The following is a 16,754-nucleotide window of genomic DNA, read 5'->3' as shown; positions in this document are numbered from 1 at the left end:
GCCAACTATGTACAGAAGATGGAAATGGCTCTGGGGCTGAGATGTTTTCAGATGTAGGAAGGGATTTCTGCTGAAGAGGGGCATCAAATTGTCACAGCTGCAAGACCCATAGAAAGTATTGGCCTAATCCTGTCATTTTGCAGCAGGTGATGGAGCCCCAAACAAGTTAAATGATGTGTTCAAAGTTTCATAATGACTGAGATGAACCAGAAAGTCCAGGAAACAGAATGGAAATTAGGCCTGTTTGTGACACTCAGATTTCTCCCACCCCAACGTTAGGGTGTTCTCATTAAACGAAGAACAGCATAGGTAACTGAGAGCAAACGTGGATTCCTGGAAAAAATAATTCAGCACCTCTTTTGTCCCTCTTCATTCCAGAGCCTGCATTTCCAATCAAGACAGCCCACTTCCCTGGCTCCCAGCTCCAGCTCTCCAGGGCTTCCCCCAGAAGCGCAGACACTGCATGGACAGCCAAGGCACAAGGCCATGGTTTCTGCATCCTCTGTCTTTTCCCAGTTCACAGAGCCGGAAGTGGTAGACTACAGTGACAGATTCCTAGCGGGGTCACTGCGATCACAAGGAGCAGAAGCAGCAGACTAAGCTGGTTTTGCTTGAAATGCAGAATTTCTGCTCATCAGCATATGGCTGGCTTGGCTACATGAATAACTCTTCTCTATGACATAATCCATCTCTTTAACTTCCTGTCCACACGAGTATATAAGTCTGTGGGTACATGTCTTATAGTGTTTGCCGTACATGTCGAAGTGTGTGTGGAGGTATCAGGAGGTTACATGCATGTGTATTGTGGTGGCTGCTGTTTAGAAATGAGGGTCCCTTCGGATGGCCATTCAGCAAGGATACAGTTTTTGAACCTGATCTCCATACAAGGTTATTGCTTTAAATGTAGGAGTATCTTATTCCTAAATGGCCTTGAATGTGGATCACACTAACATTATGAAGAAGAAACAAAAACATCCCTGTGCACTTTGACCTTAGATGTTAAGTATCATTGTAGAGTCCTGACTGCTAACCACCAAATGACAAAGCCACCTCACAGTGATGCTTACAAAATAAGAGAAAGGTTCTTCAGTGTTTACAAAGCCATTGTAACATGGTATTCTTCCCAAATTATCACACCTATGTGAAAAAAACAAAAAAACATTTGAAAATCAAGACTATCTTATTCCCTTTTGGCATCAAAATACTTAACTGCATTTTAATGCTGTGCATAAGGAAATGGTTTACCTTCCAGCATTTTCTGCAGACTGTTCCTCATGACATGGATGTTCTCTATCCCGATAAACTGAAACTTGATATTGGAATAATTGTCTTCATTCTCATAGCCTTTCCCTGCAGCGCGATTTGCCATTGCATTAAGCTGCAGTGGTCAGCAAAACAGAACAGTCATCAATTACATTGATGAAACAATGAAGAAACAACCAAAACATTTCATGGATACCCAATCAAAGCATTCAGAATGATGTGCGGAAACGTAATATGCTTATTTGAATCACTGCAACCTTGCACTGAACTACATAGCTTCAGGCACTCCTGCTGAGCTTATATTCAACAGCATGAATTTGTCGGTGTTGGTCACATTTTCTTCGCTGGAAAGCAGTCTACTGATAAACCCTTCTGGAGGTGTCTCTTGCAGTCCCCGTCAGAGATGCCAAACTGAATGTGGAATTCTGTGATGGAACCACGCAGTCCAATTTAATACCACATATAACCCGTAGGTTGGCAGAAGAATATCAGCAGAAACAGCTGTCAGAATAAGGCTCTATATATTGTTATATCCTCTTGTATTATATGACCAATAAACATGTTATCAAATAAGAATGGCTGCATCATTCTAATCAGCCCACAAGATCCCTCAGATGCCCAATTAAACCTTGAGCAGGAATTACTGAATAAAATGAAGAGAAGGAATGCAACCACGTCTCCAGAGACGTTTCCACCAGCTTAAGTTTTTGCATGTTAATCAAGCAGGATAAAAATGTATAGAAAACGGTAGCAATTTGGCAGCAATTACAGCAGAAAGACGGCGTGGCAGGCGATATGTCTTTAAGTTTTTGCATGTTAATCAAGCAGGATAAAAATGTATAGAAAACGGTAGCAATTTGGCAGCAATTACAGCAGAAAGACGGCGTGGCAGGCGACAGGGGAATGCCATCAGTACTCCTTTGGACGCCCCCGTAATCTTTCATTGATACCGAGAGCATATATGAAGTTTGTAATTGGAATAATAGAAATGAAGTGCATTAGAACTGAAAACAGCAGAGGACAAGCCGTTGCCATAGGGGCCCAGGCTGGCAGACACCTCACATTTCAGTAGTAGCCCTGCTCCATGACTTGGCTCATGTGACATCAGCTGGGGCACATCAGCCCCTCAGGACACTGCTCCCATCTACAAAAGGGCGTCATCTTTCTCCCAGGCATGCTGTGAGAATAAAGAGCCTGGCCTCAATCAAGAAAAAATATTAAAATAATGCATTATTAAAATTTAAAAAAAAAAAAAGAATATTATTACTTTAATCTATAATTAAGACTCCATGTACACATTATGAAATAGCTGATTATCTCTGATCTGGGAGAATTGATTGGTAGTCTTCCTTAAAAGCAAAGGACCAACACAAATAACCTCCTGAACATCAGTGTGCACTTCTCAGAATGAACAGAAGGTGGCAATATTTCATCTACCATCTAAAGTGTAATTTCTTAGGATTTCCACCTCTTTTACAGGACCTATCATGATAATGCAGCAAAAGCTGGACCCTTAAAGCAGGAGATATGGTTTTACAATTAATAAAAATTCAATAAGTTATCCTGGACATTTTATGCGTATGTGTGTGCAGTAAGATATAGCATCCCTTACATAAACAAATCGCTATTACTACAGTAAATACGGCCCTCTGTCCCTTTGACTAAGAACTCCATTTCACAACTAAAGAAAAACTATTCATTTCAGGTCCTAAAAGTTCTCAAGTAGATAAAGCAATAAAGGAAGCCACTTCAGTTTCGATGTATGTTTAAGAAACACAAGGGACAGGTGAAAAGTAGGACTGGAAAAGTACCGTTTCCTAACACAAGGTTCTTTTGCTGTTTGATAATATCAGTGTCTTTGGGTGCAGAGAAGTTAATAAATGAAGCAAAGTCAACACTCTGTGGACACCTACTAAGGCCAGGCGTTAAGTGGAATCAAACGAAGCTGTTCCTGCGGCCTTCAGCTTAGAACTGGCAATGGAAGGGAAAGCACATGGCACCCAGTGGCCACAGATGACTTCCACCAGGACTGGGCAAGAGCTGAGCAAAAGGTAGACACAGTGACAGCGACAGGAGTTGGAATCTAAGGCAACTGTCTGGCCCGGGGATCAGGGGTAACGTTTTGTGACAGAGAGAAAGCTAGAGCTGGACTTGAACATAATCCGGAAGGATGGAGAGAGGGGGGAGGGCATTCTAGATGACCAGTGAGCTAACCACTCCAAGTGAAGACGAAGGTTCCTGTGTGGCAGCTACAGCAAGAGGGAAGGCTAGAAAGCACTGAGGGTCCACTACAACAGGCCCAGCAAGGAACTGAGGCTTCGCCTGTGGCAGCGGAGAGCAACTCCAGGAGTTTGAACAAGTCTAACTGAAAAACTGGAGGCTGATTTAGTGTCCACAACAGAGAAGATGCACAGGAATAAGGAGCGAGCAGAGAGGGGTGGGCGCTGAAAACCTCGGCGCTGAAAGAGAGGAGGGATGGAGAATGCAGGCTCCGCGAGAGGCCCTGAGCCTCTCATTTATGGCCATATCCCTATCCTTCAAACCGGTACAGAACAGGCACTCAAGGAAGATTTACTGAGCGGCTGAGCAACTGCATAAATGACCGGATAACAGAATGAGGTCAGGGGAGAGCAGGCCAAGACTGAAGAAACAGCATCAGATTCTCACCCTAACCCTGAATCAATCAAACATAGGAAAACTCAGTCTGTGTTCATCGTGTTATCAGCGTGGTCACTGCCTTAGTCCTGGAGTCTGCCATTTCCACAGCTACATTTTATGCCTGAATAATGACAGTGCCTAAGCTGACATGGTTGGGAAATGACCATAAAAGCTGATCTTGGCAGGAGGGGGACTTGGTCTTGCCCTAACACAGGCTGTCAAATGATGGTCTTTCTCTCTCCCTCCTATATAACTGGTTAAAGGAAAAAACTTCACTTGTGGTGCAAATACAAACTTGTGAGTTGATTTTATTCCTTGCAACTATTCTCTACAACTGTGCTAGTCAAAATCCTCCTTTCTATCCGCTAAGGACCTCTTGGGCAGATTCAATAGCATCAGGCGTATATTCAGATGGAAAATCTCTATCCAGCGTAACTTAGAATTCCAGTCCCGTGTATGATGCAAAATTAGTTCCTCCCCCCCACCGCCTTACAGGCTGTTTGGACTGGTGAGGGGTTTGCTCCGGCCCTCCCTCCCTCTCGTCTTTCTTGTAGGCCCTAACTGTGTACTGGGAGGATGGGTGCAGAGAAGGGATAAGAGAAGAGGTAAATTTCTCTTTGGAAAGCTAGGCAGGGTTGCAGTTCTCTTCATTGGCTGACGTGAGTTGGTCACCACTTCCCTCTCTGGCATAGTGTCCAAGCGCTGAATCTCCCCAGGTATAGATGCAGGTTTTTGGAGGTGGAGAGTACACATCTCACTGACATGGGAGATCCACCTTGGCTTGATCCTATTCCAATCCGCTCAACTTCCCTCACCAGCATACCCACCCCAAGTCACCCAGAGCTGAAGATGCCTGGCGGCTGAGCCCTTTTAAGAACGTTGAAGCAAGATGGTTCATGCTCAACTTCCTTCCTCAGGGTCCACTTGACCCACAGGAAACTTCTCCGCCCTTGCCCTGCCAAAAGAAGGGAGCACAGACTGCTCCACGGCCACTGGACACTGCCCTCGCCTCAGATCTCTTCACTCTGGTTGCTGCCATGACGGCCATCAGCAAGTGTGAGACCCCAGATTCCCCTCTCTCAGGCACCCTCATCTCTACCACTGACCCCTCCCAGGACTCAGCAAGTAGGAACCACCCACTCACTAATTCCAGAGAAAAAGAAAAACATCCCACATGACATCCTGTTACACAACTACAAACTCACTGACCTGGTGAAATCAGGGGGCAGAACCACAGCGCAGTCTCTGGAGAAGAAGCAAGGACAAAAGGCTGGGCATCACGGAGGCAAGTGCCTTCTCTTCATGCCTCAGCACCCCCTCCGCTGGCCCTGGCTACGTCAGAGGAGCTGTTGGGGCTTTCTCTGGCCTCATCAGGTGTGTGCTCAGAGGTGGTAACCCCCACAGAGCCTCCACGTGGTAATGAGGCTCTGCTGGAGAATTTTCGTAAACAGAAAAAACACCTTGGGTCAAACGGAGCAAGCGTGGGCTCTGGGGTTAGATAAGCCTGGATGTGAATCTGGGTTCTGCCCTGAACTGAGAGACCCTGGGCAAATTACTGAACCTCTTTAAGTTCTAGCCCTTATCCATGAAAAGAAACAAAACAAAACAAAACCCTCACAACTTGCCAGGATTCTTGAAAGAACTAAATGAGAAAGTGTCTTGGCCGGGCGCCGTGGCTCACGCCTGTAATCCTAGCACTTTGGGAGGCCCAGACGGTGGATCACCTGAGGTCAGGAGTTTCAGACCAGCCTGACCAACATGGTGAAACCCCGTCTCTACTAAAATTACAAAAAAAATCAGCCGGGCATGGTGGCAGGTGCCTGTAATCTCAGCTACTAGGGATGCTGAGGCAGGAGAATTGCTTGAACCTGTGAGGTGGAGGTTGCAGTGATCCAAGATCATGCCACTACACTCCAGCCTGGGCAAAAGTAAAACTGTCTCAAAAAAAAAAAAAAAGAAAGAAAGAAAGAGAAAAAAAAGAAAGTGCCTGGCATTTTTACAGGCTCAGCAAAGTCCCAGAACAAATTAATCATAAAGTAATGAACAAGGATGCAATAAAATGAGTTAGCCCTCATTTGAAAATTCAACGAATACTGCATCAACACTTTCATATGTTCTTAAAGCACCAGACCCTAGCAGTAATATGTGCCCTGCAGAGCATACTTTTTTTTTGAATTGCCATTCAATACATGCTTGAAGACTTCACTGACTTTGTCTACCAATTTTTTCTTTTTCTTTCAAGACAGGGTCTCACTCTGTACCCCAAGCTGGAGTGCAGTGGTACAATCACAGGTCAGTACAGACTCCCACTCCTGGGCTTAAGCAATCCTCCCACCTCAGCCTCCCAAGCAGCTGGGACTACAGGCCCATGACACCACATCCAGCTATTCTTTTTCTGTTTTTTGTAGAGATGGGGATCTCGCTATGTTGCCCAGGCTGGTGTCTCCCCAAATCTTAATGTCAACAAGCAGTTCAGAGGCTTTCATCTGAACAGGCAGCTCTGGAAGTTCCCATGTGGGGCTAGCCTTGCTCAAAGGCCAAGAACGATCCAGGTCACCTCCTAATCCTTTTTCTTTTTAACGGAACCTGTGAGCAAACCTGGAAGTGCCTGCTTGCCATGGTCCACACCTTCTAGAGCAAACTCAGTCTCCTGGCTACCAAGGAGGCCTAACACACTCTGGAACAAAAATCAACAAACACAATCTTTAAAAGAATAAAAGCTCTAAGCAAACAGTTTAAAACTCACGTGAAGTATGCGTGCATGGATAAACATGAGAAGAGGGCATGGCTTGTATGAAACCCCACTTTTCTTTAATGGATCAGTGTCAAACTCATCGCGGAGAGTAAACACACTTAGCACTAAATATATCCTTCGAATCAAATCCTTTGGATTAATTTATTTTAAATCTGGAATATGCCTGGCTCTACAGCTGCCACGTTTCCTAGAAGGTTTACACAACACAGTACATATCTGGATCACTGCTCCTAAAATTAGTAGGTGAATCTGTCTGGCTTTATTTAAATCTGAAAAAAAAAAACAGGATAAGAAACGGGCTTCTCAATCTCTCCTCAGTAGAGCCCCTGTCTTTTCTCTTCCTTTTCTTATCTTGTCTTCAGTATATCTAAGTGGCTAATCATTAAATCATCTGTAACTATCAGGAGATTCCAAACGCCCCACCTTGCTTAAACAAAGGGTACAAAGAACAGGTGGGAAGGCAGTCACATTAGAAGGAAGGGTTTCAACACAATGAGCCAGAGAGAAAGGCACAAATTGAAAGAGAACAGTAAAAGCCACAGATTTTCTGGTATGTTTCAGTGAAAATCTTCCAGCAAAGGAGCTTTTTTTTCCCCCCAGTTTGAAACTTTTATCTGTGTGTCGCACTCTAAGAATCTAAAAGGAAAGGATCCTTTACTTATAATCTAGTAGAATGTGAGTGTGATCTAGCTGTGATGTCAGTTTCATCACTCATCTCCGTGAAGGATTCGCTCATCTGGCACCCGTGAGCAGGAACTCCATCCTCACTACTCCACACACATCTCTCCCGCTGTGTGCTTTGCTCCGAAGAAGACAGGATGGTTCTGAGGTGAGGGGAGGAGTAGGGCACTGATCTCATTCTAGGAAAACATCACATTCTATTATCCTGGACACAAATCATAACACTTGGTGACATGAGGTTCAGAGAATCCGTGAAAATCACCAAGGCCTGAGTACCCACACAAAGGACAGGATTCAGTTCTCATGATTTCTCGTATCACCAATGAGTGTAGACCGTGTCTATAATTACCTCTTCCCAATGGTGTACACTTTTAAATGATGTGAGCTGCTGGTTCTATTTTACCCTTCCTGTTGTAACGTTTAGTTCCTATGTTCTTTTTTAAATACCTTCACTGACATGTAATACCATTCACCCATTTAAAGCATATGACTCAATGGTGTTTGTTATAGCCATAGAGTTGTGCAACCATCACCATGATCTCATTTTTAGAACATTTCCATCACCCCAAAGAGAAATCCACTACCCACCATTTCTCTCCCTTCTCACAGCCCTAGGCAACCATCAGTTTACTTTCAATAGCTCTGAATTTGCCTGTTTAAAGCATTTCATGATTCCTTTGTGACTGACTTCTTCCTCTTAGTATAACACTTTCAAAGTTCATCCATGTTGCAGTATATATCCATAGTCCATTCCTTTTTATAGCTGAATAATATTCCATTGAATGGACATACCATATTTTATAAATCTATTCTCCATTGATGAACATTTGGTTATTTACATTTTAGGCTATCACTAATAATGAAGAAGTATTCACATACAAGTTTTTATGTGGATATAAGTTTTCATTTCTCTTGGTTATATACCTAGGAAGGAGATGCTGATTCATATAGTAACTCTATGTTTAACTAAATTTAAGGTCCTTATGCTCTTTTACCTTTTTTTATTGAAAAAAAATTTCAAACTCTGACTTAGGAAGTGAAAAGTTTCTTAAAATGAACTTCTCACCCCACAGGAGAAACCACTGTAAACAGTGTGTGGTATACAGTCTCCAAATTTTTTTTTTTTTTTTTTTTTTTTTTTTTTTTTGAGATGGAGTTTCGCTCTTGTTGCCCAAGCTGGAGTGCAATGGCACGATCTCAGCTCACCATAACCTCTGCCTCCCGGGTTCAAGTAATTCTCCTGCCTCAGCCTCCCCAGTAGCTAGGATTACAGGCATGCACCACCACACCCAGCTAATTTTTGTATTTTTAGTAGAGACGAGGTTTCACCATGTTGGTCAGGCTGGTCTCAAACTCCCGACCTCAGGTGATCCAACTGCCTTGGCCTCCCAAAGTGCTGGGATTACAGGTGTGAGCCACCACGCCCAGCCCCAATTTTTTTAATGGGATTACATTAAACATAATTTCCCTATCCCCTCTTGTTGCTTAACAGGACATCCTGGACTCCTCCGCTTACCATATGAGGAGAAAGAACTGGACGTTCATCTTTCTCCTCAGTCATAGGTCCAGGCACATTTTCATTACTGGCTAGAAAAGTGCAATGCCAAACAAGCTGACTAAGGGATGTTTCATTCTGTCATCTCCCTCTGTCCACTGTAGTCAATGCACTTGTAGGTGATTTTGTGTCTATCCCTCTGGGGACTTCACTTGTTGATGAGTTTTAGAAGACTTGGGTCTAAGGAGAAAAACTAGAAATTTTACTGGACTTAACACTGATTCTCCTTAAAAAAAAAAAAAAAAAAAAGGCTGAATAGGAGGTAAGTGTAAGATCAACATGGGTCACCCCTTTATGTCTAGATCTATTATTTCCTAGTGGTTTTCTTAAATTAGAAAATCAATATATTAATACATATGTAATTGTAAAATAATAATTTTCTAACAATCAACAAGTAGAAAGCCTTCTACCTCCCCAAATCCTACTCCCTTCTCCGTGGAATTTTACAAGTTCAGAGTTTAACTTTTCAGATCTTTTTCTACACCCACCTTTTTACACACCTGGAACTTTTTATGAAAAAAATACATTTTTTAATTTACCTTTTCTTTTATAAATCTTTCCAAGTCATACGTCTAGATTACTACAAGTTGAATTTGAAAAATAATAGGTGAGTACTTTGCAACAATTGAACTGCTGGAGCTCCAAACTGAATTGTATTGTCAGAGCAGAGAGGGTTGCTTTAGAAAGAAACCAAGTACTAATACGGTATACTTAGGAGCACAATCTCCAAAATGAAGCCACATTCATTTGGGTGCCCCTGTGTGCCCAGCACAACGCTAGGGGCAGGAGAAATATAAAATGGACTTGCATAGTCAGAGGCTTCAGGAGCACTAGACCACCAGGCAGCAGCCAGCAGGGTGCCCAGACACTGACTATGCCCAGAGGAACCGCTCCTTTGCACAAGAGATGGCAGTCAGCTAGCCTTTGCCCGTCTCCAGTTTCACAACTCAGGTGCAAAGACATGCATCGCAATGGTGACACTTACTTTAGGCCGGGTGTCCACGACATAAACGAAGTCACTTCCTGGATTGGCTTTCCTAATGGCCTGGAGCATCTGCTCGTCCTCTAGGCACCGAGCACTGAAGCCGGACAGGGGCTGGCTGCTCCGGCAGATGGAGGCCTAGGGGGAGAGGTCACAGCAACACAGCACCATCAGGTAACTGTACCCATGAGAGACGCTCTATGTGTGTCTCCAGAACAAAGAGCCCTTGGCTCACTGATAGTCCACCTCGGCTTATGAAAACGTGATACAGCTTTCTGGAAATCAAGCGTTGTTTATTTTTAATTCAAGTCAAAGAAACCACTAATGGGCCAACAATACAAAGGGTCTCTCTGTGCAAAATATTAGGAATGTGTAGACATGTTTAGATAGGATCTAAGTTATGACATTCAAAACCATTTAAATAACCTACTTTCCTTTTCACTGGTATTGTTTCATTTTCCTGCTGAAAGAAGAAATACAAAATAAATAACCATTCTCCTCAAATGTACAGGATACTATTAATGGCGAGATTAGTAGAATAAAAATTATTTTTTAATGCTTTCCAACCTTTTATTTTTTTTTGTTTTACTAGCCCATCTAGAAACATCACAAACACCAAAAACCAATTCTACTTCTAAACAGGAAACTTTCACGGTGACGAGAGCCCAGGTTGCTTCTAGGTTTGATACCAAAGGACAGCAGGCACATACATACCTATGCTGACTCAAGTCTATTTAGAATAAGGGGGATTTTTTTTGGAATCAGTCTGCATTCTCTGCTGTAAGTCCCCTACCCTGCAATTCTGAAGAGTATATTGCACTGTCAGATGGTATCTAGAAGAGCAGAAACATTTCCCTGAGTTATGAACAGGTGTACAAATCTGACCTTGCAGCTATAAAACTTAGGCTTTTGTGGCAAAGTACTTTTACGGATCTAGGTTTTTTTTGTTTGTTTGTTTGTTTGTTTGTTTTTTGAGATGGAGTCTTGCACTGTCACCCAGGCTGGAGTGCTGTGGCGTGATCTCGGTTCACTGCAAGCTCCGCCTCCTGGATTCACGCCATTCTCCTGCCTCAGCCTCCCGAGTAGCTGGGACTACAGGCGCCCGCCACCATGCCCGGCTAAATTTTTGTATTTTTAGTATAGAAGGGGTTTCACCGTGTTAGCCAGGATGGTCTCGATCTTCTAACTTTGTGATCCGCCCACCTCGGCCTCCCAAGGTGCTGGGATTACAGGCGTGAGCCACTGCGCCCGGCCAAATCTAGGTTTTAACATTTAAATTAAACACAAAACACCCAATAAAATGCATGAATGACAAAGCATCTACACTGAGACTGTAAGTCCACAGTGTGAAAGAATGCAGGCAGTGACAGAACCCCTCCACGCAAGATAATACGGAGGGGAAAGTTTCACTGCAAATAGTCCTGTCATGTCACAGCCTGTTCAGGGTGCTTGCACTGCAGGGTTCCATCCGTGAAGGGGCACCCCAACTCTTAGTCCAACCATAGCTTAATTGTCTTTAAAGCCCAACCCAGGACAACTTAACATGGGTTTGGATCTCTCCAAAGGGCTTGGGTGCTCCTTGTTGGAAAAGGTGGGGACATTTCTCACTAGCTCTGAAGCTGGAGAACCACAGAATGGCTGGACATATTACAGGGCCATTGTCTGAGGGCGCCAGCACCATTCTGCAGAGACGGACAATCACTGAGCGGGTTAAAGGAAGCCTGAGGCCTACAGCCAGGTTCAGAATTCAGGGGGACAAGGTGTGGGAGTGGGAAGCAAAGCAAAGGAGCAGCAGAGTCACTCCAGGGTGGCTCACTCCTGACTGGTGGGGAGGAGAAAAAGATGAGAGGGTGTGAGCACGGCAGAGAGAACAGCAAGCAACAGTGAGGCCAGGAGCAAGGGGAAGTGAAGGTGGGGATCAAGAGGGACTTGGCGAGCAGAAGGCAAGCTATGTCCGAGGACCAGAAAGCAAGTGACACACATGGCTTTCACAGGGGTCCTGTTTGCTTTGATCTTTAAGGGGTCAGGGTCTGCCACCTGCTCAGAGGGAATTCTGCCTGGAAAGAGAATAATTCTGAGTTGGCTTTAGATGATACTTTATCCAGGTTAAAGAAATATTAGTTGGCCCGGTGTGGTGGCTCACGCCTGTAATCCCAGCACTTTGGGAGGCCGAGGCAGGCGGAGAACTTGAGGGCAGGAGTTTGAGACCAGCCTGGCCAACATGTTGCTACTAAAAATACAAACATTAGCTGGGCGTGGTGATGCACACACGCAATCTCAGCTACCCAGGAGGCTGAGGCAGGGGAATCGCTTGAACCCGAGAGGTGGAGTTTGCAGTGCGCCGAGATCGCACCACTGCACTCCAGCCTGGGCGACAGTGAAACTGCATCTCAAAAATTAAAATAAAAAAAATTAAAAAGAGAGGAAGAGGCTGGGCGCGGTGGCTCAAGCCTGTAATCCCAGCACTTTGGGAGGCCGAGACGGGCGGATCACGAGGTCAGGAGATCGAGACCATCCTGGCTAACACGGTGAAACCCCATCTCTACTAAAAAATACAAAAAACTAGCCGGGCGAGGTGGCGGGCGCCTGTAGTCCCAGTTACTCAGGAGGCTGAGGCAGGGGAATCGCTTGAACCCGAGAGGTGGAGTTTGCAGTGCACCGAGATCGCACCACTGCACTCCAGCCTGGGCGACAGTGAAACTTCATCTCAAAAATTAAAATAAAAAAAATAAAAAAGAAAAAAAGAAAAAAAAAGAAATATTAGTTAAGGACAGCTGCCACCAGACAATCTTAGATTCCATCAGAAGGGTTAGATGGGGATGGGGACATATTTAAATGGTGAGAATCTGAGAACGCACACACCACAACTCACTAAAGTAGTGAGACACCAATTATGAAATGAAGCAATTTAGGGACAACAACTATTTCAAATTATCTTCTGGTTTAGAACAGCTACTTTTAAATGAGGAACTATATTGGAACTGTTATACTATGGAATGTGGTCGATTAATTAAAACACACATATTAAACAGACTACATTTTTGGTATTTTGTAGTTAGATTTTCTTAATAAAGATATGCTCTAAATGGAATTTTTCGACTCAGTCATTGCTAACATGTGGTTTTCAATTTTGTGCAAAACGGTAAGCAGTCTCAATGCTTTTGTGCACCTATACACACCCTACACAGATTATCCAACGAGTATTACTACTGCTCAGCAGCATTTCTTACTGATGTTGGAGCCCAGATTAAAAACTCTTCAGATGTAAACCGTAAAGGATAGCACTCATTTACAATGCTACTAATGATTAAAATATTCAACAGTTTTGATGGCTTACTACTGCTCTTGAGTGTTTATATGATAGGCACTATTATAAGAACTTTGCATATTTTTATTTAATTAGCCTAATTATCATATACAGTAAGACCTATTATTTGCTCTACTTTACACATGAAGTTACCACGGCATGGAAAGGTTAAGTAACATATTCAAGGTCACGCAGTTAATAAATAGGGAAGCCAAGATTTGAATCCAGAGTATTTCCTGATTCTGAATTCTTAACAAAGTAACATAAGCCCCGATGGGGGGAAATAGGTCAGGCAGCACAATACAACATTAAGATACAGCATAAAGCCGGGCGCAGTGGCTCATGCCTGTAATCCCAGCACTTCTGGAGGCCGAGGCAGGTGAATCACCAGAGGTCAGCAGTTCGAGACCAGCCTGGCCAACATGGTGAAACCCATCTCTACTGAAAATACAAAAATTAGCCAGACATAGTGGTGCACGCCTGTAATCCCAGCTGCTTGGGAGGCTGAGGCAGGAGAATCGCTTGAACCTGGGAGGTCGAGGCTGCAGTGAGCTGAGATCACGCCACTGCACTCCAGCCTGGATGACAAGAGTGAGACTCCATCTCAAAACACAAAGATGCAGCATGAAGACCTGGCTTTCAGTCCCAGTTGTGCTCTCACTCACTGTATGATCTTGGGTAATTTATGTCTTCTCTGATCCTCAGTTTTCTCATCTATAAAACGGGTCAAATATTAAAACTACAGGGTGTGATAAGGGGCATAACACTGTAAAACTCCTGGCACTGTGCCTAACACATAGGAAGTTTCAATAAGCATTCATTATAAAAAGAGACCAAGAAGGTCTGTATTTTTCCTAAGGAAAGTTGCCTCACTGGAAATCTTCTAGAGTTTTGTTTCCTAGAAATGCGTACTGTAAATTTGGGAGACCATGCTGCGTACCATGTTAAAGCAAAACTTAAAAAAAAAAATCGTAACATAATAAAGAACAAAGGATATAGCAATTCTAGGAACTATCATAGAAAGATACACAGAATTCTGAACACACATGACTAAGCATCTCTAACCATGATCTGTAAAGCTATTAATAACTGGACATTCAAAGGGAGCCCACATGGCTCTACATAACCCGTGCGGTAAGGCCTAAAATGAGTATTATGGGTTGCTTCGACATCTGGTAAAACTGAGAGGGTCTCAAATGGCTTCACTGCAAGTTCCCTGCCACGCTCTGCTCCTGCAGGTAAGGTTCTCGAGTGAAACAATTCTTATCTAGCAGACCAGGTGCAGCTCCTGCCCGTCCCTCGGTAGCAGGTTTCAGTTCCCCGCCAGCCATGGAATGATGCACACAAGCTAATTGCATCCTCCGGCAGGAACCAAGGGTGACCCCATGCTCCTGATACTACCCAGCCTGCCTCTCACAGCCCCTGGCTGTCACTCTGCTCCTCAGTGCAACCTCATGTGCCCCTTCATGGACTGTGGTGTCCTCCTCCCCTTGGCAGTGAGTATATGTGACCAGTAAAATTGCTGTTCATCTCATCTGCCCAGTGTCAAGTGCTGTGTCTGGCTGTCCCTATAACCTAGAGCAGGAATCCCTCCCTCACCACGGGGGTGAAAGAATGTGATCATATCCATTAAAAATAATGGCAAAAACTGCAATTACTTTTGCACCAACCTCACACTATGTATGGTAACAGCTGATGCTAAGGGAAAGATGGACCCTCAGCAGGGGCCTTTATATCAAACAGAACTTCAGGTTCGTAAAATCATGTAAACTTCAAACTTCTCCTAATCTAGTCAATTCCCAGTGGCCAACATTAGGCACGTCATCTCACCACCACAATCAAAAGGGTGCCTTTGGTAACGTACGCGGGAAACAGTATCTTCACTATAAAATGTAGCATCCTTATTCATAAGCATAAATTCTTTCGGGGTAGGAATACATACTCATCAGCCTAAAATGTCTCAAATAACCAAAGAGAAGAAAGAAAGATCAGCAAATGTGTGGAATATGTACCTGTTCACTGTTTCTGGGAGACTATCTGTTTTCTATTCGGCCATCCCTGAGCAATGGCAGCACAGATAACTACTCTGGTGTTTCAGTGTCTTCCATGAGCGCAGAAATCCACACCTTTGGTAATAAAACTTCCCTTTAGGAAAAGCCCTAGTCAAGTCAGAAGCATTTATATAAGTAACCTTGATATTAAAATGTAAACATTGTTACAAAACACAAATTTGATCATTATTCTACCTGCAAAATAGATTTCAGTTCACGGGGTAGGAGAGTGGGTGGGCAAGTGTGTGCTCACTCAGGACTTCCCTGGGGTAACCCGATCACGCAGCACTGCTACGAAACACATCTCTGTTCTGTACCTTGAAAGAAGTACAGAAGAAGTACTTGAAGCTAGAGCTTCAAGTCGTTTCTGCTTTAAAATCTTAAATATGGGAAATGAATACTCATAAGCTCTAACTATGCTGTGTGAGTTCATTTTCAGGCCTGGAGGTTCAGTCAAGAATAGCACTTGGGGGCGAAGGCATGGAGCTATGTGAGTCTGAGGTCGCCGGGGAAGAAGCCGCTTCTGAGGTCTAATTGCTAAAAACTCTGTCCTTTCCCAGACGATACACGTTTAATCCTGATGCTACTCACACTGACAAAAAGCAAAAGGTCCCTTGTCTCAAGAATATAAAAAGGGAGGTGCTACGCACACTGTGCTCACTTTTTAAATATTCTACAGACAACAATAAAACACCTCTGAAACAACAATAAAAGATCCTCTCTCCCTGTCCTGGATTCATCTTCTCTCTTACTTCTGTAATCAATGCATGCTACAAAAAAAAAAAGTGCATGTTACTAGTATCCTAATTTCAAGTGCAACATCATGAAATTTCATATCTCTATTTATTCTATCTTAAAAAAAAAAAAGCCAGGCGTAGTGGCTCACGCCTGTAATCCCAGGACTTTGGGAGGCCGAGGCAGGTAGATCACTTGAGCACAGGAGCTTGAGACCAGTCTGGGCAACATGGCTTTCCTTGTCTCTACAAAAAAATGCAAAAAAAATTATCTGGGCAGGGGGGCACACACGTGGTCCCAGTGACTCGGGAGCCTGAGATGGGAAGATCACTTGAGCCTGGGGAGGTCAAGGCTGCAGTGAGCCAAGATTGTGCCACGGCACTCCAGCCTGGGAGACAGAGTGAGACCTTGTCTCAAAAAATAAAATAAAATATAATATAAAAAAGCCAGCCCAGGCAACACAGCAAGACCCTGTCTCTACAAAAAATTATCTTCTCCACAAAAAAAATTATCTTCTCCACAAAAACATTTTTTTAAACTTAGCAGGTGTGGTGGTATGTACCTACAGTTCCAACTGCTTGTGGGGATGAGGCACGAGGAGCCCTTGAGCTCTCAAGAGTTTGCTATGATCGTGCCACTGCACTCCAGCCTGGGTGACAGTGAGACCTTGTCGCAAAAAAAAAAAAAAAAAAATCACATCTTCCTTTGCCTCTAACCAGTGCTCCAGCTCTGTGCAGGCTGAAATATATTTGGAGTTAATAAAATAC

At 43.8% G+C, this 16,754-nt stretch overlaps 1 protein-coding gene across 2 annotated transcripts in view; it reads right to left on the bottom strand.

Annotated features, from left to right (window-relative positions):
- Positions 1-16,754, bottom strand: part of MTMR7 (myotubularin related protein 7) — a 112,773-nt gene that overhangs the window by 30,652 nt on the left and 65,367 nt on the right. For both annotated transcript variants that reach the window (XM_050801818.1, XM_050801819.1), the window contains exons 6-7: positions 9,898-10,032; positions 1,246-1,378 (exon numbers count right to left, since the gene is read on the bottom strand). In XM_050801818.1, the coding sequence (XP_050657775.1) occupies positions 1,246-1,378; positions 9,898-10,032 (268 nt within the window). The remainder of the gene's footprint in view (positions 1-1,245; positions 1,379-9,897; positions 10,033-16,754) is intronic.

Source organism: Macaca thibetana, chromosome 8 (genome assembly GCF_024542745.1).
Source record: "Macaca thibetana thibetana isolate TM-01 chromosome 8, ASM2454274v1, whole genome shotgun sequence".
NCBI lineage: Eukaryota > Metazoa > Chordata > Mammalia > Primates > Cercopithecidae > Macaca > Macaca thibetana.
The sequence above is the reverse complement of the archived record's forward strand: the minus strand, read 5'-3'. Positions and strand labels throughout refer to the sequence as shown.